Here is a 27,864-nt window from a genome sequence, read left to right on the forward strand (position 1 = left end):
ACTGTTTTTATATGTGTTAACATATGTTCACTGCTATTGAAACAAAAATAGTCATTTGTTACAGATAAATTGTAATAAATGACATTTACTGTTACTATTACTTGGTTTTTTTTAAGTTATAGAGTACTGTGAAGAAGGTTAATAAATGATATGGAAGAGGTTTGGAGTACACCTTCTTGAGAAAAATCCAAAATAATACAGAGACAAATCTAGGACATAATGCTTTAATTGTACTTCTTCATCTTGAAGTGAACATGAGTTTAAGCTTTCAACAATGAGCAAACCGCTGGAACCTTATAGCAAGTTTAACACAACTTCTAGCACCAGGCCAACCAGTATTCTATTGTATGTCAGTAATGATTTATATTCAGATACAGAGTTAAAAACAATCATTTCACCTCAAAACATACTATTGAATCCATCCCTTTGATAATCTTTCTTGCAGCTATAAAGACAAAGTCAAAGTCTTTTTAAGAGAGCAAATATATGTTGATAAGATTACATAAAAAGCATTTTTTTACATTGAAATACACTATTGTCACTATTCAAAATAGTACACAGTCAGTATAATAATGATATTAATGTTGTGTTTAACATTGACTATGGAAAATAGTAGCCAGGGTTTGAGACAATAGTGCACTCCCCTTCGGGTCGTGCACTATTGTCTCTCACCCTGGCTACTATTTTCGCATAGTCAATGTTAAACACAACATTATTATATAAATAATACACCATTCTAACTAAAAAATAGTCGTTCAGTACGTGCTTCACACGTCAACTATTATATCTTTAAAATTTCATAAATATTTAGGAAATTTCATAGTTGAAAGTTAAGACATTAACACTTTAGCACTTTAACACTTAATTGCATAAGAAAACATATGATTTTTATAATACTTCAACCATTTAAGAAAGGAGTAGATGCGGTAAGACCCCTTTTTGGCCCCAAAATATAACAGTTTTACAAAATTGTTTAAAGGTAAACGTTTAGTTATTTATTGGACAGTTGAATGCTTCTGCTAGATATATATGGGCTGTTTTTGACAATGCAAAATTTTGACAATGCACATACATCGTTTTGTAGCACCATTAAGTCATGCTAAATTACTGAAATCTTCAAAATTATATCATTTTAGTTAAATTTTAGACGGTTTCCGTGTAAAACAAAAGTGGCCGCATTCGTGTTCATCCTTAATATTGAAATGTAAGTTGTATTTTATTATAATACATAACATATATAAAGGTTGTGGATGAACACGGATGCGGCCACTTTCATTTTTGACAAAAAAACATCTGAAAAGTGACGTTTTTTGGCATATTTGAGAGATTTTTCATATTTGAGCTTGAATCGTATCGTTTTTAATGACTAAATCAGTTAAAATCTTTCACATAAACTAATTGAATCAAGTGAAATAGACAATTACGTGTTTAAAAAGTGGTCAAAATCTTTCGTCAGATGAAACTGAAATTTGAGGCCAAAATGAGTCTTTACCGGACCTACTCCTTTGCAGAGCTTATGACGATGCTGAACTAAAACTGTTAAGCCCAAATTATACACTGACATCTTTTGAAAGAAAAGATTGTATAAAGACACTGTTTCATTCAAATAAGCTTTCATATTTTAATATTTCTAATAAAATAAGCTACAATAAATAAAGACCAATGTAATACATATCTGGAGGAATGTAAGTCTCCTAGGATTTCACTAGCCAAGTAGCCAAAACGTCGGTACTGACATGAATTGGATTTGCTTCATTCAAAGGAGTAGGTCCAGTAAGACCCCTTTTTGGCCCCAAAATATAGCATTTTACAACATTGTTAAAATGTAAACTTTTAGTTATTTATTGGACAGTAGAATGCTTCTGCTTCATAAATATGGCCTGTTTTTGACAATACAATGCACATATATCGGGTACTAGCAACGTTAAGTTATGCTAAATTACTGAAATCTTCACTATTCTAGCATTTTAGTTAAATTTTAGACGGTTTTCGTGTAAAACGAAAGTGGCCGCATTCGAGTCCATCCTTAATATTAAAATGTTAGTTGTATTTGATGATAATACATAACATATATAAAGGTTGAGGATGAACACGGATGCGGTCACTTTCATTTTTGACAAAAACCATCTGAAAATGACATGTTTCAGAAATTTGGGATAAACAAGTACCGTGCAACGTCTTATCTTAATATCTCAAAAATAAGAGAAAACAAACGACACAACATTAAAATGCACCACACACAGAAACGAACAATAATATAACAATGGCCATCTTCCTGACTTGGTACAGGACATTTTTAAAGGGGAATAAAAATGGTGGGTTGAACCTGTTTTTGTGGCATGCCAAACCTCGCACTTTAATGGCCAAGTTAAATATAACATTGAAATGACAACATAATATTACAGGACTACAATACAAATAAATAGGAGAACATATTAGACAAAGAAACACATGATTAATAGATAACAAAAAGAATCAGGTTTAAAATTCAATACGTCAAAAACGCGTCTCGTCAACACAAAACTCACCAGTGACGCCCAGATATAAAAGATCGAAAGTGAAAAAAAGTACAAAGTTGTACAGCACTGAAAATCAAAAGTTGAAAAAGGTTGTGCCAAATACGGCGTAGTTTTTATGCTTGGGATAAGAACATCCTTAAGCTTATTATTTAGAACAATTAATGCTATTGTAAACAGTAAATTTTATCAAATGAATATGAAAGAGATATATATAATGAAACTGAAGTATTAACTAATTACTGAAAACTCAACTCGAATACATAATGCTAAGTGGTCAAAATCTTTCGTCAGATGAACCTGAAATTTGAGGCCAAACTCGGTCCTTACCGGACCTACTACTTTGCTATTACAAAACTTTTGAAATAATACTATTTTGACCTCGATCATCACTAAATAGACATTACTTGTAAAAACGCGCCCGTGGTGCAGAAAAGATGGTACCGTTGGTAATTTTTATTTATATCAAGCCAACTCATATCCGGAAATTAGAATACGCATGCAAGAAAGAAACGGACGTGTTTTGAAGCTCCGATAAAATAATGTGATTTTCTCAATAAAACAGCTTCCATGTGTGACTTTAACATGTTTTAGTTCCTTGAGTTAAGTATATGTACGATACGGACAACAATTATATAAATTTTGAATCACATGTAACTAAAACTACAATATGTGAACATGTACAATGTTTCAAAAGTACATATCGAGTTAACCTTTTAAGAGTAAACAAGCAAATAAACATTCCGTTGATGATATAGACTATGTTACTCGAGTGTCTGTCATTGAAAACCAAACTTGAAATATGAAATATTTGTGTCCAACACTTTTGAAGAATAAAAACACAGTTTAATGCAGGGTGATGAATGCAATACACCTGAGTCCTTAAATAAAAAAAACCGAAGACGTAGAAACTCATACAGACCATCCCCCCAAAACATACAGATTACCAAAAAACAAATCTTATCAGAAGTAGTGACCCTGATAGCTGTACTGATAGCATGGCAGCAACTAACCAACAACCCATTGTTTCCATTAGTGACAGGGAAATCGCTTAAATAGCTAAAGCAGTTAAAAAAAATTTAACTGATGATTTCAAAGCTCTTATTGAGGAAATCAGAGGCCTATTCTCTTCAAACTAGCCGAAATAAAAAAAAAAAAAAAAAAAAAAAAAAAAAAAAAAAAAAAACTGAGTTAGAGTTCTCCTATGGAGAAGATGTCAAAAACTTAAAAAATTAGATAGACTATCTAAAAATTGAATTTGATGAGCTAGAACAGCACAACAGGAAGCAATGTGTAAGGCTTAGCGGAGTGCCATAAACTATAGGTGAAAATACCGATACAAAAATTATAGAAATCGCCAATATAGTAGGTGTTGATATGCAGCCAAATGACATAATGATTAGTTATCGTACAGGGAGAGCTAAACATAGACAGATTATTGTTCGAATACCAAACCATAATCTAAAAAAGAAACTGATGAAGGCCTCCACACAACTAACAGACAGACCTTACCTACAAGGTATTTCGATTAATCAAGACAAGAAGTGGTCTAGCTTACGAAGCACGACAGTTAGTAATTAAAAGTAAGAAAATCAAGTCAATTTTTGTGGTAGATGGTTAAATATGTGTATATGACTTATTAGAAACTAGACATGTTATCCGGAACGAAATTGAATTATCTAAGATGTTGAGTGTATGTCATATCGACACAGACATCTCAGATGATGAATCTACACCTGAAAAACAACCTGTATCTTATAAAGTAGTGGTGGAAAATGGCAACTGAATCCATCTCGTGTTTGTTTTAAGCAAACCACTGTCTTTAAATATAAGAAATTACTTATACTAATTCTCAGTCTGAAATAGTAACTTGAAATTGTTCTGAGTAAAAGAATATTATTTTTCATTTTTGAAATATCTGTAACTGAAATATTAGGTCTGTTCGAATGTCTTTACTTGATTTATTGTCAAGAACTAGTTTTCTTTCTATATTTTATTATTTTATTTCAAGTATGTTGATTAAAATTGTCTCCGTAGAAAAATGATTCTATAAGGCAGCATTCAGGAAGTATTATGCACTGCTAAAACGTTTGAAAAGATATTTTCATAAAGTTCATATCATGCTACTTTAAAATGAATAAAAAAATAAACAGATTAAGCCATCACTCAGATTTTTCTGTATACCTTGACATAATTATTTTGATTTGAAACATACCAATTACATAAACTATATTTTCTATTTAATTTAATTTTTTTAAAATTCCTTGTTGGGTTTTTTTTGGAAGGGGGGTACTGTTTTTTTTTAATCAATTTATTATAGATACATTTGCATTTAATACTTTGTCCATACTGATTAAAAAAGAAAACTTTCTTTTGTTTACCAGTACATAAACTGAAAACATATGGAAAGATCCTATACTAATCTGGATCATTATAAGTAAAGTCACATTGGAAGGCCTTAACCAACAACTAAACAAAATTTGTGTATATATGTTTATCTTGTTCTTTTTATTTTGTTTTATATGCCTGTTCTGTGGTTTGCCTCGCTTAATGTTCGTTTGAAATTGTTTATTATATTGTTGAATCTCAACCCTTGTACTGTATACCGTTAATTTTTGTATAACTTTATATGTCTTACAACTATAAGAATAAGGGTGGGGTTAAATTATACGAGGTCAACTAGACTTCATCATAAAAAATGTTTTGACATGAATACTGTTCTTGTATTACTTATGCTTCGATAAGGTTATTAAGGGATCACAATTGCTCTATCATATTCTGTTATATTTGAATAAGATCAACTTCCCATAAAACCATTTTCAAGTACATATTTAACTTCTAAAGTGTGTAAAGACGTATCAAGATGACTTTTTTTGTGAAAACTGAGCTTATTTGTTATTTAATGTTAATGTTGTTTTTATTTTCCTGCTTTCTGGTGATATTGAAACAAATCCTGGGCAATCATTTGCAAATGATTTTAGCCTAGATAATTCAGTTTCGAATTTAGATCTTTGCGATTTGATCACATTTACTTGCATTAACATTCAAAGTGTTAAATCAAAGGTTGATATTTTAAAGGCAGAGCTTGGAAATAGAGATATAATTATGTTCACATAATCTTGGTTAAAGCCGAACATTTCCGACAATTCAGTTGTATTATCAAACTTCAAGGCTCCTTATAACGACAGCGAAGGTGATACGCTTGGAGGGGGTGTCATGATGTATACGTATGTAAAACAAAATATCCCAAGTAAGCGACGAAATGATATAGAAATCAATACTCTGAATGCTTATGGTTTGAAGTAGAAGTTAAGGCTTGTAAAGTATTGTTTGGCCTATTTTACAGACCTCCGGATTCACCATATCATATTTGGAATCATATAAATCAGTCAATCGAAAACGCAGTAAACAGCGGTATAAACAAATATTGTTGTCATGGGTGACTTCAACGATTTTATTAAGGTAAGGACATAATACCCAATCAGCATACTCGTTAGGCCGCAAATACATGTTTATTTACAATCGGAGAGCTGATTTTCCACTTTTAAAAAGACTGTGGTATTGTTTATTACATCCATAATGTCCAAGCTCCTTATAAGAAGAAGAGTCCTCACAAAGAGTTGTTCAAAAGGGTTACCATGGATCATATTTGTTCCTTCGCCATTCATAAGCGTCTGGACTAGTAACCATATGAACCAATTCCAAGCTTGTTACTCATTCACACATGCCATTGTATATTGCACGCTTTATATGCTGAAAAAGACTAGACCGAGTCGTTGGAATAGCCTAAATAAGTCTTTTCCTCTTCCAAAAACACATGTGTTCTTGCATTGTTAACCCCATCTGATAAGTTTTTTTTCTCCATCTTACATCAAAACCACGTATCGTTTTATCAATGACATTATCAAGTCCATATCTGGTGATGTTGGCTGATCAATCATCCTTCTAAATGCTAAAGTCACATCTTCTAACGCAGTTCCTTTTCCAGCAAACGTGTAGTCTCTCAATACCTAGTGCATTTGAAAGATCATGTATAGATATATATCTAAAGCTTTTCCCACTTCCAAATGCAAACCAAAGTTCGTCTGCCCCTATGTCACGGAACAGCGAAACATCAATGACATCAAGACTGTTCGAGTCATTACTCAGTTAAGTCTGTGTTTCACTGCATCAGACACATCCATCTTGATTCTAGTGTAAGTCTGTTCATGTAAACATGGTGCTAAACTTGAAACACCATCAAGTGGTAGATAACAATGACCGTCCTGAACATTTGTTGCTACAACTACCTTTTCCTCAAAATTTTATTGAGCAAGCTGCTGTGAATGAAAACTAAAAGGTTCTTTCTTATTGTCGACATCTCTCAGGAAACTTTGCCAATTTTGAGGAATTTGTTTTGACCCTGGTTTCGTCTGTGTATTCCCTTTCTCCTGAATGTAGCTCTTGCTTCTTGTAGCAGCCCCCAAACTACCAGTATATGTACGCATCCGAGACTACATTCATTGTTGTAACGGTTTCAAGGTGTTTTCTAACGAGTATGCTGATTCGGTATAATGTCCTTACCTTAATAAAACCTTGAAACTGTAACACGAGTGGATTAAGTCTTTTATGCTCATGGTATTTGTAGCAACAAATGCTCAGGATATTCTATCTTATCCACCACGTGATGTATTTCAAGTTTAGCACCAAGTTCACATTAAGAGGCATACACTAGAATCATGATGTGTGTCATTTAATAATTGTAAGAATCTTAAATATTTAAAGATCACTCCTATCCTCAACAGCCTTATACAATTTATTATACGGTACTTATCATTAATATAACCTTTTTAAATCTATTGATGGTGGCAAAACAAGTTTTTATAACTTTATTTTTTTAAAGATTTTAATATACATTGATCATGAAGTACATATAACATTCCACTGAGAAAAACTGCCTTTTTAGATTTTATTGAATTCTTACATCTTAACCTATTATTATTTTAATATATAGATCTTTTTAAATAAAACCTCCTTTTAATGTACATTTTATGCATACTAAAAAGCAAATTCAAATGAAACATAATCTTAAATATAAATAAAACTAAGTCACATACTTAAGTGAATATACTTGTATGGTAGAATACTTTGTAATAAAAAGGTCCATGTAAATATGCCATGCATGACATTTCTATCGTTAATTGTTTATTTATATGTGCTGTACATATGTTGGAAAATTTTTGTTTTATCATTTTAAAAACAAAATTTTAAGTTAAGGGAAAACTCCATATATATTAGGAGGTGCTCCTAATTAAAGGAGGCTTATACCAAGAAGAAGATGCATGTGTCTGATGCAGTGAAACACGAACTTAAACGAGTCATGATTCGAACAGTCGTTACTGATGATGCTGTCATTACTGTTTCGTTATTCCGTGACATAGGGGTAGACGAACTATGGATTGTGTTTGTGAAGGCAAAAAGATTTGGATTAATATCTATCAATGGCCTTTCATATGCACTATACAATGCGTGATCACACACACTTATTGTGATCCATGCCTTTACCGGTTGTGATACTGTTCTCTGCTTGCTTGAAAAGGAACAAAATAATGCGTGGAAGAAATTTGGAGATGTGATTTAACATAAAGAATGATGATGGATCAACCTAAATCACCGTGGTTTTACTGTTAAATCGCACAAACTTAACAAATTGGGTTAACATGGTTAACGAAGCAAGAAAATTACTATTTGCGCAAAAGGGAAGGCTAATTGAGGCTATTCGCTCAACTTCGTCTAGTCTTTTCCAGCATGTTAAACATGCAATATACTAAGGCAGGTGTTTAAGGGGATGAGCTTGAAATTGGCTCTTATGCTACACAGTCAAGGCGCTAATAGATGACGAAGGGAAAAGAGGATCCCTTTAAAAAAAACTCTTTTTGAGGCCTCATCATTTTGTTAGAAGCTTGTACATTGTGGATTTAAGAAAGGATGCCGCGGTCGTTGTTAATGTGAAAAATCGAGTCTCCCATGCACTGCTATATGTTCATGTGGTTATGTCCGTGATTAAACATGTTTTTTTGGCTGAATAGTAGTAATTTTAGAATGTTTTAGTACTTTAGTGATTTTATTTTGTTATAATTAATCTATCCAAAACTCTACATCGAAGACATGGATTGAGGACTCATCTTTGAAATGTATGCATTTTTTTTCTTTTTTTACCGGAAGTGTTAACTTTGTAAATACACATTTACAACATGATAAAATTAGTGGTTGTAAGGATAACTTCAAGCCAAAAATTTAATGACCAGCACAAAAAAAACTACATTTTCTTTACATTTTGAAAAAAGTTGAATATTAAAATAAGAAATAGATATTTATATGTCCGCCATTTTGGATATTGCCGGAAGTAATGGTTTTAAAGACATTTGTCTTATACAATGTATCCATGAGAAGCACCAAAGAAAGGTTCCTGCGCAATGTAATGAAAATGACAATACGTTAAAACACATTTCAATTACCCTCCCTAAAAATAAGCTTATTTTAGTATAATGTCCGCCATGTTGGATTTTACCGGATGTAGGGTTTTTTAAAGACATCTAATTTATATAATATATCCATAAGTAGTACATAACAAAGGTTTTTACCAAATATTATGACAGTAGCATGATAATAACACCTTTTCTCATGCTAGCCTTCGATATTTGGCTGATTCAAGTATGATGTCTGCCATTTTCGATTTTACCGGAAGTAAGACATTTTTTTCAAATGCCTCCCTATCTGACATTGTCTGAGATAAAAGAATAATGATTGAGGAAGGTCTATGCCAAATTTTATGCTTGTTGCAGGATGTGCACAATTCTTCACAAAGCCGCCGTACTACCTAGACGATAATAAGGATAAAGCAAATGCCTTTACTCGTTATATTTCTGAACAATCGAGTGTTGAGAACTCATCTGCAAATATCCCATATCTAAATTTAGATGAAATCTTACATACATTAGATAATATAATGATAACGCAAGAGGGAATTTATGACCAACTTCTCTTGTCAGATGTGTCTAAGGCAACAGGCCCCGATAGCATTATTCCAAGATTTCTTAAATATGCGGCTTTAAAATTAAGCTATCTCCTAGCTCTGTTGTTCAATCAGTCACTTCAATTATGCATTTATTCGTACGAATGGAAAAAAGCAAATGTAATTCCAGTTTTCAAGAGTTGTTCTCAAGAAATTTTATCAATCTATAGACCAATCTCTTTGTTATCTATTGTTGGTAAAACGATTGAAAAGTGTGTTCTTTAAAAATATTTATTTAAATTTCTTTCTTGTTATAAAAAAATTACAAACTTGCAATCAGGTTTTATGCCTGGGGATAGTACTGTTAATCAACTTATTTATATTACAAACGATCTCGCTAAAGCCCTTGATTTTGGAAAGGAAATAAGAGTTGTGTCTTGTGATATCAGTAAAGCGTTTGACCGGGTCTGGCATGAAGGCCTCCTTCATAAATTAGAAATATATGGAATGAGAGGGAACTTACTAAAATGGTTAAAAAGTTAGTAATCTGAAAGAATACAACGAGTTGTCATTGGATGACTGACCTCTGAAGTGTATAGCATTAACGCAGGTGTCCCCAGGGCTCAATTTTAGGCTCTGTATGATTTTTTATTATTCCTAAACGATAATGTATGTGACATATCATGCAACTTCAGACTTTTTGCTGACGAAACATCATTATATATAGTTGTTGAGGACGTGTATGCTAAGCTGAATTAATGAACTCTGATATAGAAAAAAATCACCTATGGTCTTTAACAATGGCTTGTTAATTTTAATTCAAGAAAAAATGAAACCATGACCATATCTAGAAAAAGAACAAAACCCCATAATCCACCTATATATATGAATGATACACTGATCCAAGAGGTTGAAGAACATAAACATTTAGGGTTAATTTTTCATTAAAATGGTTTTTGGGAAAGTCATATAAACTATATTATTGATAAAACTACGCCTCTCTTAAATCTTATGAGGAGTTTGACGTTTAAGCTATCGTGCACTAATAATCTACAAGTTATATATATATTAGTTTCATCGGGCAAACTAGAAAGCATTCAAATAGAAGCGGCTTGTATAGTCACAGGTGCCACTAAGCTTTGCTCTAAATCTAATCTTTATAATGATACTGGTTTTGGGTATCTCTGAGTGAAGAAGATCTAGACATAAAGTTATTAAATTTCACGAAATGTTTCATGACCAAGCTCCTAGTTACTTTGTAGTCTCATACCTGAACAACTTTATCAAGTCTATAACTATAATACTAGAAGGGCATTTAATATTCCAAAAATGAACTGTAGAACTACCTTTTGTCAAAATTCTTTCCTACCATCTGTTATTCGTGAATGGAACAGGCTTCCACAAGATGTAAGATGTAATCCATCAGAATTTACACTTAAAAATTATATAAATCGAGATACTAAGAAAGTCCCTACATATTAAAATACTGGTTGTAGAAAAGGACAAATACTTCCCGCCAGACTCCAGTTGAACTGCAGTGGCTTGAATGAACAACTTTTCCAGAAAACTATTGTTCTTTCCAGCCTCTGATAATGTGGGCAAGTTGAGAGCAGCAAACACTATCTGCCAAAATGTCATAATTATAGACTCATGAGGAAACAAACCATTTCTACACTACCAATATACAATGTACAAACATTATTATCAGTTAACTCATTTATCTGACGTCAGCCTATTGTTCTAACAGTGGATTATTTTTCAAGAATCCACTGACCACCATGTTAACTTAAGATAACTTATATCATAACTTTTAAAAGAGGGACGAAAGACACCAAAGGGACAGTCAAACTCGTAAATCTAAAACAAACTGACAACGTCATGGCTAAAAATGAAAAAGACAAACAGAAAAACAATAGTACACATGACACAACATAGAAAACTAAAGAATAAACAACACGAACCCCACCAAAAACTAGGGGTGATCTCATGTGCTCCGGAAGGGTAAGCAGATCCTGCTCCACATGCGGCACCCGTCGTGTTGCTTATGTGATTACAAATCCGGTAAATAGTCTAATTCGGTAGGTCAAATTCATGAAAGGGAAGGGGATTGTAGTTACGACGTAAGGAACATATCCGATATCATTTGTGAAACGGTTATTCCATAACGGTCAACCAACTCGTGATGGCGTCCGTAAAATTTACGAAGGGATGATTTCAACTTCACCATTTGGAACTCTTGGTTTAATAGCTTCCTTGTGAGCAGTAACCCTCTATCAAGAAAATCATGATAGGAAATGCAAGCACGGGAATATCGTATCAATTGGGAGATATATACCCCGTATGCAGGTGCTGCTGGAATGTTGCTACTTAGAAATGGAAAGTTCACAATAGGAAAGCTGAAATCATCTCTTTTGTCGTAAAGTTTTGTCTTCAACCGACCCTCATTGTCAATTTCTAGATGTAAGTCAAGATATGAAGTCGACTTAACTGTATCTGTAGTATCCTTTATCTCCAATTCGATGGGATAGATGCGATCCACATAGTCACCAAATTTTGAATTGTTTAGTGAAAGAACGTCATCTATATAGCGGAAAGTAGAGTTAAATGATATTGCTAACTTCTTATCTTTCTTCCTAAGAAGTTCCTGCATGGAGTCAGCCTCATAATAATAAAGAAACAAGTCAGCAAGTAGAGGGGCACAGTTTGTTCCCATTGGGATGCCGACACGATACTTTATCCTCTCAAAAACGAGTGACTAATGAAAGGTTCGTATTTTCGACAGTATAGTCTGTAGTCTATGCATGATACCACGACACCACGAGTGCTGATATAAATTATTATTTAAATATCACTCTTAAAGCGTGTATTTGTCAATGCATGTCAATTAACTGTAGTTCTATCTTTTTGTTATCTAATTAAATATATAAACACTATAAATCAAGGAATTGAAAATATTACTTATTAGTACAATTCCGTGATTAAATAAACATCCATGTACACATTACACATATCACTTTTAAGGTACAAGGCTTTTCCCTTTTCATCATAGCAAATGCTTACTTTTGTTTTATGATTATAATGATATCAAACTATGATCACTTAGTTTTTCTTTGATTGATTATAAATGGTCCAAATATACATCAACATTTAACTGACTCTTATGTGAATAAAGTGTGATAAGCTGTGAATGTAAAAGTACTTCGTTGATGGTGAAACTAGAAACAAAATCGTCAACTTTAAAGTAAAAATGAAATATAGATACCTCTAAGATTAAAACAATATTTTGGTAGAGAAAAACATTACAAAAAAAATCATCCCGGGTTCTAGGCTTGAACTTGGCACTGTAGATATCATAGTGTTTTTCTTTCGGTACCAACGATTAGACTTTTTTTTAATCTTTATTATTATTATTATTATTTTCATTTAAGACCAATCATTGTATCTATTTTATCATCAACTGGTGTCTAGTGAAGTGGTGTTATTGTGAATTTGACACTTCATTTAGTTTTTTAGTCATTTTGCATTTGTGTAGTAAATTCAATCAAATGGGAGATATAACTGCCATTGATTTGCTCATTGGGTTGCTAAATACTATATATGTAAATATTACAGTGCTTATCCAGTGACCTTTGGGGTATCACATTTGCAAAGACCAATACAGTTTACCAAATTGCAGTCAGATTTCTACCCCAACTAACTGATCAACTGGTAAAATATTTTAGCAGATTGCTCAAGTGAAATGTTGTTAGTATGAAGTGAGTGCTGTTAAATAAAAAGTTATACTTACCATCCAGATCCAGTCAGTTGATACCTCTGTCAATCATTTCTAACACAAATAATATCTTACTATAGTATGAGTCACTGAATAAAATGGTATAATTTTGACATGGAAACTTCTATCATAAATAAGTATTATAAATGAATAGTTCAAAACATTGTTTTGTAGGTGTATATTTAATAGCTTTGTCTTCTAAGATGAAGTTATTGTGCAATTGTGATTCGAATAACATTTTCTATACAAATTACTGATCTGCTGTCATTAAAGGGAAATAATTTATATTGAGTTTAAATTTACACATTAAATTTAATCAATGATACGAGGCTTATGATTTTGCCTACAAAAGATTAAAAAAAAATGAAATGCAAAATTAGTATGAAGTTGAAGGGCATGTAGAACACAAATTAGAAAGGTTTTGCAAAATACTGCTTATAAGTTATCTTGTGCTCCTTGGTAGACAATCCCTTATACTTTGAACAATTCAACATTTTGCAAAACAGCTGTTAATCGTCTTTCATCATTAAATAAGTTTCATCTTTCGTTTTAGAACAGAGGTTAAAAGTTAAATAATAACAGAAATAATGTTACAATCAAATTAAATGGGGAAATTTGATATTTGTCAGACAGAAAAAAAATTTGCTGATTATTTGTAATGTAAATTATTTCCCTTTATTGCCAGCAGATCAGTAATTTGTATAGAAAATGTTATTCGAATCACAATTGCACAATAACTTCATCTTAGAAGACAAAGCTATAAAATATACACCTACAAAACAATGTTTTGAACTATTCATTTATAATATTTATTTATGATAGAAGTTTCCATGTTAAAATTATACCATTTTATTCAGTGACTCATACTATAGTAAGATATTATTTGTGTTAGAAATGATTGACAAAGGTATCAACTAGCTGGTTCTGGATGGTAAGTATTACTTTTTATTTTACAGCACTCACTTCATACTAACAACATTTCACTTGAGCAATCTGCTAAAATATTTTACCAGTTGATCAGTTAGTTGGAGTAGAAATCTGACTGCAATTTGGTAAACTGTTTTGGTCTTTGCTAATGTGATACCCCAAAGGTCACTGGATAAGCACAGTAAAGGTTTCTTAATGTTGGTAATTAAATGTTTTTTTAACTTTCCTAAAAAGATTTAAAAAAATCCATATATAAATTATATGTCTTTTTGAATGAATTATAAATACTAAAATCTAATCAATATAAATTATTTGTAGTGATTCAACATTGAATGAAATAATTATTTACAAATACAAAATCTGGTAATAAAAAGGGAAGATAACAACACATTTAAGTTAAATTGAACTTATATTAAGTTAAATATAAATGTGAACCGTGTGGATCTAGTCAGTGCCAGCTAGTAGACAATAAAAAATACGAAATTATTTTCATGAAATTCAGTTGATTCATTGTCAGATCATGAAACAGATAGTCATTTTACTAGAAACGGATTTATGTAAGTTTCCGAATCCCTGTATTTATATTGTATAATTATATTCCATGCACTTTTTGAAATAAAATATTGTTTAAACTAATATCTGGAAAAAGATATAATAGTTTAGATTTTTGGCAAAGCATTAAATGCAGACAAACACATGATTTTGTTTACCTCGCATTACACCCTGTCTTCAAAACTTCTATTTTTATACCTACATGAATAAAAACATGGTATACTATCTTTTGATTTAAAGGATAAACACAACATAAAATATTGATTAATCTAGCATTTTTTGAAAACTACATACTGATTGTTTTTCATCAAGGCGTGCTAAATTAGTTTGACCCCTGTTAGCTGTATACTGAGACGGCATATTTGATACTGATGTGGAAACCTGTATTTTTTTACTTCATAAGAAGATAAATGTCTTTTCCAAGTTATTTTCTCTTTTTGAAGCTTGTTCAAATATGCGTCTTTGTAGTGCTATCGATATTTGAAAAAGCTATTCATTTTTATTTACAAACAAACACTCAAATTACTTATCTTCGTCGGTCAAATTTTTTTAGAAATGTTTCAAAAATATACACATTTTTCAAAATAAATGTTGGATAATTTTTAATAAAATCTAGCAGAATCGTTAACTGTCGAATACGGCTTTATGTGGTATTGGCGTAAACTGCCAAATACGGCTTTATGTGGTATTGTATTTACAAGCTAACATACATACAATTTAGACTAAATAATTTTATATGGAATGTACGAAACTATTACTATTAAGGTGGTATGGGTTTGAATACACCCTTAATAGTAATAGTTTCGTACTGTACTGTTACCTCCCCTTAAAATGCCAAATTTTTTTTTAAACAACCAAAAATAATCCTCCATCTTGGATTGTAAAAAACAAAGAACCAAAGGTCCAGATTTTCTTTCAAGCTAGCAAAATTTGACGCAGGAATGCAGATATTTAATGTGCATTTTCATTTAAAAGAACCAATTTGTAAGAATATAACTTATAAATATTAATATAGTTACAAATATTGATTATTTTTGGTTGTTTAAAAAAAAAAATCATTTTAAGGAGAGGTAACTCTAAAACTGCATTTTCTGAAGGATTCTACAATTCATTTTCCTATTTTGTATTTTAGCCAGAAAAAACGTACGGTGACCCTATTTTTTCATTTGATATTCTGAAAGCATTGTCTGAAAGCTATCTTTTCCTTAAGTATTTAACAATTCTATCATTTTGTTTAGTTTCTAATCACAAAATGGTGTTTTTTCCTGTATAATCCATACAAAATGTGCCATTTTGTCACGTCCTGTAGCTTGAGAAAATGCGCAGTGACCTATCATTTTTATTATATTTTTCAACCTATATCAATCGATACTACGTGTTGGCAAAGTATGAACAAATTCTTTCATTTTTATTTTAGACTTACCACCTTAAACTATCCATTAAATGTTTTATTAAAGAATTCAAAGGTAGACAAATATTCAACGAGTTACGCACATACAAACCATTTCATGAATATAGAGCACGAGTGAAAAATCTTTGCTGTTATATCACGAGTTTTGTAATAATCTTCATATATAATGTCGTCAATGCATGCAGTAGATGCATGAGGAAATCTTCCAATGAACAGAATAATTTCTAAGTTAAACATCTATCATGTCTATTGGATAATATTCTGATCTAACAAAAACGGATACAGAAATGAGAATCTTATACCAAGGGTTATAGAATCTCTGTTGAACTTTTATGTATTACTCACTGAATGTTTTCCTGACTCACATTGTTTTTAATATTTTAACACTTACCTTCTTCTTTGTATTACTGCCATCAAACAAAAAATCAACTTCAAAATATCCACGAAAATCTAAAAAAAACAAACATGGAAAAATGAAAAATATGGATCTAAGTATGCCGTAACAACTTCTTATGTTTGTCTACAATGTATTTTTGTAAATATAGAAGAAAGGACGGAAACTTTATAGTACGTTTTTTTCTTCTCCGTAACGGTATCATTTTCGCCAACAATTAAGTGGTTATTAACGATAAGGAAAACTTACTTTTTATTTGGTTAATTTTCTAACTGCTGTGCATTTTTTTTTTTATAATAAACGAATAAGAAATAATTACTTAACACTTATATATGCTTGTTACAAAAAAAAATCGAGTTTTAAGGCTCAAAGAGACAACAAGAAAAGTAAAAAAATATCAAAAATAAGATTTTACATAAAGGAAATTCAAACTTTTCAATTCGAAAAAAATTGGTAAAGATTGCTTCGATATAATGTATAGAAGTAAAAACAAATAATACATATACTTTTGTCTTGTTTTGTCTTGGTTGTGGCCTGATTTCTTGAATAAAATGATCTATCCCGTGTCACACTACTCGGAGTAATAGTCAAACTCTCCGACTTTTTGTCAAATGACATTGTATTCTGAAAATGTCTGATATTGTAAGCCGGAAAAGGATGTATGGCGTCATATTATTATGTGCATAAGACTAGATCAAAGATTCCCTTTATTTTTTATTTATCACACTAAGAGTGTTATACATAAGAGAAATAGGTTTAATAATTATCGGGAATTAAATATCGGTTGGTAATAACTCTCGTTATTTTATTCAAATTGATAAAATAAACTTCACGAAGGCTCGTTTATTGTTATATATGACAAAACTCAAGTTGATAGCAAACGCTATCCAATTCTCACTCATCATGAGACGTGTATTATCATATGTGACGACAATGAATTACGTATAACATCTATCAACTATGAACTGTTGTATCTTTTTTTCTGTTATTTCAATGGATACACATACTATCATTTTTTTCCAAAAACGAAAAGAAATTTTGCTGAAATGAAAATGCAAACAATATCTTATTTTGCAAGGTTGTATTTAAAGTAAACGGTTTTTACTCTTTTTCTGCTGTCTTTTTTATATAACATATGTTAGTTCATGTAATATTCTGATTTGCATTGTCTGAACAAATACTGCTAAACGTAAACAAAGCTTTGGATCATTGGTGATTTATGTGTGCATACTGACGTATAATATCAGTCTTTTGTAGATTCTACTTAATGAAGTGCATACTGACAAATAATATCAGTCTTTTGTAGATTCTACTTAATGAACTTGATGTCAGTACAAAAATAATGGTATATTTAATTTTCAACGACAAAGTTTTGGTAAATACCTTTAGTGTTCGTGCTGTTAAATTAAAAAAAGGGTATTTACGTTAACTTTAAATGGGTAAGATATTCACTTTGTACATGGTGTATTACCAATGTTATTTCAACTGATCGGGCGGAGCTCACGTTTTAATTTGCACAAGGACAGTCTATTTGAAGATGTATGTGATTAGGATGATTGCCGTTATAATATTATTGAATTCTAATCACCTGTCAGTGTCATCAAAGGAATTTACAAAAGAATGAATTGACAATGGACACATCATTGATGAGTTCATACTAAAACACCTATCTATAGATGGACTGTTTTTATTATGAGCGAACCGGATAAACTCCGCCCAGTCAAGTGAAATAAATCGTGTAATATGTTCATGTAAGTTATATGTCACCTTTTCCCAGGGTCGGAAGATGATCAGAATAGATGTATTCACAAAAATTTTCTTTGCAGCACACCAAGTCGAGAAAATCATGTTTGCTAATACATTCAGTTTGGCTCTCTTTTCTATCGGACCAGTGTACTTCGACGTCGCTTCTTCCATTGTCTATTTTGCAATTGCAAATTTCTTTTACTGTTCCAGTTTGTTTATCTGAATTAGTTTTGTCTGAAATTATATAGGAGATTTAAAGGTTTTTTTTTTCCATTTTATATGACGGTTGATGGTTTTAATCGTTTCCAATTATTTTTTTCAGACTGCTTGTTCAGATTGATTCCATTTAACAGCTGACATTTACTTTAAGTGTAAGAGCATTATTTCAAAGATCATTTTAAATATGTGAGTGCCATGCTATTTTCAGTAATGTTGTTAACTGCGGGCAATGACGTTATATAATAACATATACATCGAACACATCATAGGAGGCTAATTGCGCGATGACCTTGTTTTGTGTTTGAATTCTGCCAAGAGTGTCAGGTTATACGATGGACAGTGTGAAGAAAGTATCATATATGTTTCTGTTGTGTCGTGGTTCTCTTGTATTTGATGCGATTCACTCGGTTTTGGTTTGTAGCTCGGATTTGTTGTTTATTTTTCGCTATAGATTAATGAATTTCGAACAGCGGTATACTACTTTTGCCTTGATTCATACCATCTCCAAACTCTAAACCTTTGCGTTAACATCTTGTGTGGTTCGTAGCTCGTCCTGTGTAATGTGAAATATCTGCACAAATTCAATATACTGTCTTTTGCAGTGGCAGACTAGATTATTCTTACTCTCATCACGTTTCACCTCTATTTACGGACTTACGTATTGTATTTATTTTTGTCTGTAATTCTTTCCCTTTTTGGATACCTAAATAGCACACGTGTCGGTACAAACAACGTTATATTGATTGGTGTTCCAAGTGCTCCACGGAACCTCATTACCTCTTTCTAAGTTATGAATTTTAATTTCCTTAACAATCAAAGCTAAGCGTTAAGGTATTTTAAAAATACATTTTTAGGCGCGGCGTGTAAACTATTAAAAATCAAAGATCTGATATAACTAATACAATCAATAACTCATTCTTAATTGTATAGTATTAACACATTTGACTTGTCAATTCTCTACAATAGTACTTCCAATTCTAAACTGAAAGAGAAAATAAATGAATTGGCCTTGTTCTGTTTATAAAAAAATCATAAGTTCGATGACCATGTTAAAAATGTATATTCATCTATTCTATTGAACTTTTAATATTAGATACACAAGATATTAAGGGGCTCGTACATAAGTTAGTGAAACTACGTTTTTCGATTAACAGTTAAGATCAATGACCTCTGTTTTACTTGCAAGAAATATAAAGGATTATTATTAAATACTTTCCTAAACACATCAACCTAAAAAATATAGGAATGAAAAGTCAATAGAAACTATGAAAATCAGGTGACCTGTTCGAGGACATTTGAACTTAATACTAGTACGCTATTGAATATTATCTGAAATTACTCCTACATGTAATTGCCATAATGAAAATCTAACTACAGTTTTTTTTGTATTTTTTAAAAGTAAAAATGACATTATTACCGTGAAAAATTGTTCTTCTACATGTAATCTTTATTTACACAGAATCTGAGGTTACTGCAACTGAAACTGTTGCCCGATTACACTGTGAAGCTTATGAAAAGTTTCACATGTTTGTGTAGTCATTTAAGTGTTTCGGTTCAATTAGATAGTGTCAATAAACACTTGCATTAAACACACCAACATATTCAACATGTTTGGTTTTGCATGAAGTGAGGAAGCAGAAGGAAAACAAATCACTTTAGAATAAAAACAAAATTTTTATTCATTAATTACGAGATGTGCTTTACCATTATCCTGAGCAACCAATTCAACCACCTCTGCACCCTCAAAAATTCCATATGACTGTATTTTTTTCGAATTTTCTCGACAAAATATTGAATTATGTTGTTCCCTACAAAATAATTAAAAAAATTATCGCAACCTATAGTATATATATTACATGTACATTTATGCTTCATTAAATATACAGGAATTCATGCATTTTTGTTAAAAGGTATGAAAAAGCTCGAGGTTTATTTGTAAGTTCATACGAATTTGAAACGTAATGATGTATTTGTTTTTTTTCTTGTGAATCTTTATAACCATGTAACACTGTCTAAGTGTTTTATATTTATTTGTTTAAACGGTAGAGTTTGTAATATTTTCGTAAAAGATGGATAACGCTATGAATAATTATATCGTCCACTATTGAAATTTTGTATACTATTATATCCGATGTGCTTCATAATTATCCTCGAGCGATCGGCTTCAAAAGGATAAAAATTGAATCCTTCAGTCATTAATGTTCTTATATAAAAAGAGGATGTGGTATGACTGCCAATGACACAACTATATTGCCTGTTCATAGTGGCCGTCCGTTGCTATCCTTTTTATTTTAAATTTGGTTAAATAATGTACACATAATCTCTGTAACACATATTTGAAACATTTATAAATCTTGAACAACCTGACATGTATCTAATATGTACGAATCGATAAAGAATATGAATATAAAACAATTAATCAAAATTAACGGATGCATACATGCGAACAAAATCTGTCTTCAACGAAATAGCAAAAATATAACCAGAGCTATAATTCGCTTGGAGTCGACAAGGAAAGAGAATGTATTCAATTGACTAAAGCGCTCACAATTGATCTTATGTTGGATAGTACGTAAAAGGAGCCATGCTATTTTTCCTAAGCAAGTGATGTCAATGTTTGAGCTACTAGATTACTTAATTTTAACAATTTTTTTCAAAGATGAACCCGTAAATAGTTATCAAAGGTACCGTAAACACCGATCATTATTGATTTTTTTTTAGAAATCTATCACAAAAATTAGTAAATGATTTGTAATGATACCCTAAACAGAGTTGGGATGACATATTGTTATGCTACGCTTTCTTTGTTTTTTTTCTTTCACATTTTTGTTATGGAACTATACTATAATCCGATAATGTTAACCAGCATGTGCAAATTTGCAATCGGGGTGCGTCGGAGATAAACCGTTACCAAAACAGTGAAATGGGTATATAATGGGTACCAATGACGTACAGAGTTATTTGAGCATTATGTACCCTTTAAAGCTTAAATCGAAAACTTAAGTGGAAGTGTATTGATAAGTTAACGTGCTTGAATATGAATTATCATGTTAATATGTTTAGACTTTTCAATTATGCAAACGATTTACAGCATTCCATATTCGACCAGACATTAGACTTAGTTATAAAAAGCAAATAATTGACTGCATGTATTAATGTTAACTTATGGACAATTACCAGTTGTTTGGTGCAGAAACTCTTTGAAACCTGTGAGTTATATCATCTTTATCTTCCATATAACATTTATTACATAAATCATAATCTGAGCATTCCAAACAACGCCATCTGAAACCTTTTATGCATTCATTATATTCCCCTGGTGAATTACATATATCACAGAAATAACTTTCATGTTCAACTCCTGCAAAAAAGTAATATCTATAAGAATACACGAAACAAGATAGTAACTCCTAGTAGTATTGTAAGTAATATGCCGCCCAACATATCAAGAACTTGAGGATTATTTGGAGCAAAAAATATATACACATTTCATGAGTTTACACACCCAGGATTCCGACCGGGAAACTTGAAATGGAGAACAGGAAAATGCAAGAGAACTTTAATATTAAATGGTAAGTTTGATCGTATGATCATATGAAATGTCTGAACAATTATGCAGGTTTAAAAAAAATACTAAATTCTGCTATAAATATAACATGTATAAGGATTTAGTTTTGAAATTTGGTTGTAACTGTAGAAAAATTGTTTCAAGCGGGATACCACATCCTTATATTTACGGAAATATTGTTTACCGTGCCCGAAATTTTAGAAACGATCCTGTTATCATTGAATATTGTTTTTATTGGTATTAATATTGATTTTGTTATCAGTAAATTAAATACTAGTACAAACTAAATATTATTGTTATATACATATACACGTTCATAGATCTACAATCTTTTTATTAATGTATAATTCACTCTTAGATGCATGTTTTCTATTAGTTGTTGGTGTTTTTTTTAACTAGCTATCAGTTACTGTGAGTTCTCTCAGATCTGTAGTTTGTGTCTTTTTGTTGTTGGGATGCACAAGTACCCGGCCACGTCCACTTTTATTTGTGATATTTGTGTCGTTATCCATCTGATGAGTTAAGCATTTTTAACTGATTTTTATAGCTCGTTTTTATGTTGTATATAGTTACACCACTGTACCAGGTTATGGGAAGGTTAAACATGTTTAACCCCGCCAAATTCTGTATGTTTGTGCCTATCCCAAGTCGGGAGCCTGTAACTCAGTGGTTGTCGTTGTTTTACATTGTTATTTTGGAGCCTTTTATATCTGACTATGCGGAATGGGATTTTCTCATTGTGGAAGGCCGTACTGTGACCTATAATTGTTAATTCCTGCGTCATTTGGTCTCTTGTTGGGAGTTGTCGCATTGGCAATCATACCACATCTTCTTTTTTATATTAGATTTTCTACCAATTTTCAGACTTACTAGTTAAGATAAATTCAGTACTCCTTTTGCAATCAAATCCGGTGTATTCAGTAGTTTTTTTCCCGAATTAATCAGTATGATATTGATATGTACAAATAATGCACAACTACCGAACAGTCTGACTATAGACTAAACGTATCTAAAGTGACTACAAACCAATTGTATAAACAGGGATGATCTTACCGTAGAAGATGAGTCTAATATTTTAATGACAAACTGCAAATAACTTGATTATTAGTTATTCAGTTTTAGAGCTGTTCATATAAAAAAAAATGGTGTACTAGTGATAAATATATACAAGAAATAATGTATGTTCCTATTATACTGACTGTGAAGAACTTTTCCAAAACGATTTTTGAACAATTCTATGAAAAATTCTTCTAACCGTTTTAAGAGAGATAACAATTCATCAAACTGGACTAGTTATTAACAAATGTTAAGTTACAAAACAGTTGCTTCCTCCAGAGTTTGATAATTGTGTGTTTAATAAGTACTGCCGATACAAAATAATTTGAAAAAAAATATCTCGGAGAGAGTGAGGATTGTTTTTTGGACGACAGTGGTTAATTGCATTAAATTACCTATTGGTCCATTGTCAAACATTCGTAGAATTTCGTTCTGCAAGTTATAAGAACGTATATTTCCATTATCCCATTGAACTTCTACAATTTTTGGTTCACTAGATTTTTTTTGATTTTCTGCTGATTGATCATCAGTTGTGGCATTTTTAGTGGATTTCTACAACGATGCATACATATGATTGTATATTCCCTTTATAATTTGTAATATTTTTAAAAATCTATTTTGTTATACTTGAATTAATCCAACGTAAAGTTTACAACTATGTCATATTCATACATGTATATTTGTTATCATAACTTTTTTGATTTCGTATATCTTTATCTGTGCAGGAACAGCTACTTAAATTTAAATTTAATCAGTGATTAATCTTCATAATACAATGAAACTGTAGATTTAATTTGTCTCCAAACACAAATTGCAACAGCGAATCTCGTTTACGCACCATTAAAACATTGTAAAACGATTGTGATATCATTTTAGAAATTTTTATATTATCTTATTGTTCCATGTAACTTTGATTGGGCTAGAGTTTGTGCCAGTTCTGTTATGATTCTCTTACAAATGTAAACTGTGGTAGGTTTAAACTGTGGTAGGGCATTAAAAAATTCAGAATGTGAATATATATGTTCAGACTCTTTTAGGTAATTTTTTAGTAGCAATAAACCAAAAAAATATGTCAATTGGACATGCTTTGATACTATATTTGTCCTTGATTTTTCACCTGATAAGATTTTTGTTAGCTATTTTGGTTTCGTATATCGTCAGGTTATCGCAATTCCAATAGTGACTAGCTATGAACCACTTACTACGGACCTGGTTTTTGTATTGTTATGAGTTATAATTTATGACAAAAATCAGCAAAGACCAATTGAAACAACATCTGATACACAAATTGAATGATACTTTTTAGATATTTGGATGATATTTTGACTCTCAATAATGAAAGCTTCAGTAGGTATACTAAATAAGTTTATCAAGTGAACTTACTTTAGATAAAGCTATTACTTACAATGACCACTGCCCTTTCCTCGATCTTGATATCTATATCATTAACGGAAAGCTTAATACTAAAATTTATGATAAAAGAGATGATTTTTCATTTTCTATCGTTAATTTTTCATTTTTAGATGGTGACGTTCCCTTGTTACCATCTTACGGTGTTTATAGTTCTGAACTTGTACGATTAGCTCGTGTAAGTAACAATGTTTTAGATTTTAAAGAGAGAAATTTATGTATTACTGAAAAAATATTACACCAGGGTTTTTGATGTCACAAACTAAACATTTACTAAATTTTAAAATCGGTACAGGGACATCATTCGTAAATATAGATCAACATGCAGACTTCTTGTACGTTCAGGTATTTCACTTTCAATTTTTGTGTGGTAATATTCTTTATAAAGCACAAAAGTGTCAGTATTCACCTAGGAAAATAACAAAACCTCTAAAAATACTTATTAAGAAGGGATATAGTTACAGTACTGTTGTCAGTTAATTAAAGATTGCATATACTGGCATTAATATTGATTTACTTATAGGGTCTTTCCATCGGAACAAAACACATTTATTTAAAAAAAAACAGTTGTTGGCATGACACGGGTTAAGTTCTTCTCATATATGTTATGACGGTATGAAACTAAACCCCGAACGGGAAGGATTGTGTCTGATATTTATATGATGAGGACATTATCTGTCAATCAGTTTAATTGAAGTCTGGAGCTGGCATGTCAGTTAACTGTTGAGAAAAAGCTGAACGAATTATGCAGTGATTGTTATAATTTGACAGCATGAACATTTCGATTTTTTTTCTATGGTTACGTCGACAATTTACAACATTCCAAGAACAGATGCCACATTTGTACATCTCATTTTACATATCTTTTTAATTTTATTGAGATGTATGCTATATTTCCTTAAAAAAATGCAGCTTTAATGTACTTTCCCATAGGGTTAATGTTAGCCTTTCACCCTGTTTCCAAAACAGTGGCGGCCAATTTGAAATTTGAAAATACTGTCTGCACATATATGCGTGTCATGTAACATTTCCTTAAAGTTCATTCAAGTATGTCTTATATCGAAAGATTAAGAACATTGCATTTCTTTTTATTTTAGCAGTTGCCATGGCAACGACAGCCATCTTGACTGGTTAACATACTAAGTAATGTTATAATTCCATGAAGTAATGCTTCATTCAATTTCAAGATATGAGCTAGACAAGCAAAAAAGAAATAACCTAGATTTGTAATTGCTAGCAATAACGGATGGCACACTCGTCCCCTATATATAAAACTATAGCTAGTGCCATGGTAGAAACCGCCATTTAAATAAAGGAAAGGAAAACAACGCATATACACTTAAAGTAACATTAAGTTTGGAGAATTTGAATATTTTGACATTTTTGCTGTTGCCATGATTTTTCTTAACAATTATTTCAAAAACAAATACTTACTCTGGACACGCCATTTAACATTTCTGTAAATGTTTGAACATTTTGAGCATTTTGAAGTTTTTTACTTTATTGCTGTATCCATAGAAAAGATGTTTATTTACATATTTTAAAGACAGTTGTAACATTGGCACATGTCATGTTACATATCCATATATCTTCATTGTATTTTATCGAACAACTATTTATGTATTTTCTCATATGATCAATGTTAAACTTTCGCCTTGTTTCCATAACAGTGGCAGCAATTTTGGAACTTCTAAAAACTATCTGCACATCTAGGCATACCAAGTAACATTTCCATAAAGTTTCATTAAATTGGGTCTTAGAATAAAGAATAAATATAATATAGAATTGTTTTTACATTTTTTCAGTTTCCATGGAAACCTATCTTTCAAATTCCAAAGTTAGGAGCACAACTACAAATGGTTATCAAAATCATAGCAGAGTTCCATCAGAACTGGTCAATTAAATTCCTAAAACTAGCAATGTGTGGAAAAAGAATAAAAAAAAGGAAAAAAAGAAACGTAGAATAACAATATGTCACTGCATCCTCGTTTAATGTGCCATATAAGGATAATAAGGTAAGAAGTTTAAAAAAAATAACATTTTAAAAGTGTTTTACCCTGTGCACTTTTATCATTGTTCCAAGATATCCTAATCCTCCATCGTCGTCTTTGTAGTTTTCATTCCATGCTGGGCCTCTAACTACTCGTAATCCAGGAGATGCAGACTCTAAATGAAATTTTGCATATATAATTATGTCAATGGAAAACACGACCCTCTTCCATTTTTATGAACAGAAATAGTTAAATATAAATATTTATCATACAACATATTTCAAATATCTTTTTCCTTATATAGGCTTGCATACGTAAATGCACTTGTGGGTGTATCAGTACACTTTTGTTTGTATAATCGTTATTCCTGTTGTCAAATAAGGTGTCATGAAACCGAATGATGTTACGACACGAGTTATCGTTCCTGACGTTATCGATCAACGTCCATACATACTTGTCATACCAATGCAGCAATCTCTGTAATCACAAATTTTTTTTCAAGATATTAGCAAGCACAATATAGATAATTGTGCAAATGATGATAGAAGCATGAAAATAAGCAGGAAGCATCATTATATATCTTTTTTTAGAAAAAAAACTGTTGGTCATCGAAAATAATATAAAAACAATTCAAAATGTTTACAGCCTTTTTCTAAAATTTTAAGTTCGAAAAAGGCTACCTTCATGTCACGTACATGTATATTACGATTATGTTTCAAAATTCATAAACAAACTTTTGAACTATTTACTATATATAAAGTGTTTTTAAATTTTTAAATAATATTTAATTGATAATATGAATTGGTTTGAAACCATTCGTTAAGGTTAAAAAACACATGTGTTTAATAATTGCGCAAACTATTTATAGAATTAAGACCGATTTGCAAGCACTACCAACACACATTGGTGTCAATCGAGTTCATCTAGAAGAAGAGGATTTGGATTTCGTAAACATATCTTGGTCGTCATTTCAATCCTCTTAAAATCAAGGCTCTTCTGTTCAAGTTAGCGCATGATGCCACTGTTGAAAACACGCCAATCCAGTTGCAATGATCAATTATTCGATAGATATTGTGAAAAGGGTCGTTAAATTTCTAAATCACATATGTTTACCGTCATGTTAAGTAATTCGTACATTGAAATGGCTTTTTTAAAAATCCTGGATGATATTTTGCGTGCTAGTAACGTAGATGGACATTTGCTCTTACTAAAGCCGATATTGCAACACCTTCATATATGTTCAAATGTAGATAAAACTAGACACGTGCATCAGATAACTCCGGTTTTGTTTGAATTGATAATGTAGGC

At 31.3% G+C, this 27,864-nt stretch overlaps 2 protein-coding genes across 2 annotated transcripts in view; both read right to left on the reverse strand.

The window, feature by feature from the left end:
- Positions 1-16,618, reverse strand: part of LOC134727486 (uncharacterized) — a 67,637-nt gene extending 51,019 nt beyond the window's left edge. The window contains exon 1 of the mRNA XM_063591867.1: positions 16,564-16,618. The gene's annotated coding sequence lies outside the window, so the exon portion shown is untranslated. The remainder of the gene's footprint in view (positions 1-16,563) is intronic.
- Positions 6,383-27,864, reverse strand: part of LOC134727487 (uncharacterized) — a 55,464-nt gene continuing 33,982 nt past the window's right edge. The window contains exons 7-12 of the mRNA XM_063591868.1: positions 26,622-26,731; positions 23,551-23,707; positions 21,709-21,892; positions 20,236-20,339; positions 18,398-18,546; positions 6,383-6,526 (exon numbers count right to left, since the gene is read on the reverse strand). Of these exons, the coding sequence (XP_063447938.1) occupies positions 6,383-6,526; positions 18,398-18,546; positions 20,236-20,339; positions 21,709-21,892; positions 23,551-23,707; positions 26,622-26,731 (848 nt within the window). The remainder of the gene's footprint in view (positions 6,527-18,397; positions 18,547-20,235; positions 20,340-21,708; positions 21,893-23,550; positions 23,708-26,621; positions 26,732-27,864) is intronic.

Source organism: Mytilus trossulus, chromosome 8 (genome assembly GCF_036588685.1).
Source record: "Mytilus trossulus isolate FHL-02 chromosome 8, PNRI_Mtr1.1.1.hap1, whole genome shotgun sequence".
NCBI lineage: Eukaryota > Metazoa > Mollusca > Bivalvia > Mytilida > Mytilidae > Mytilus > Mytilus trossulus.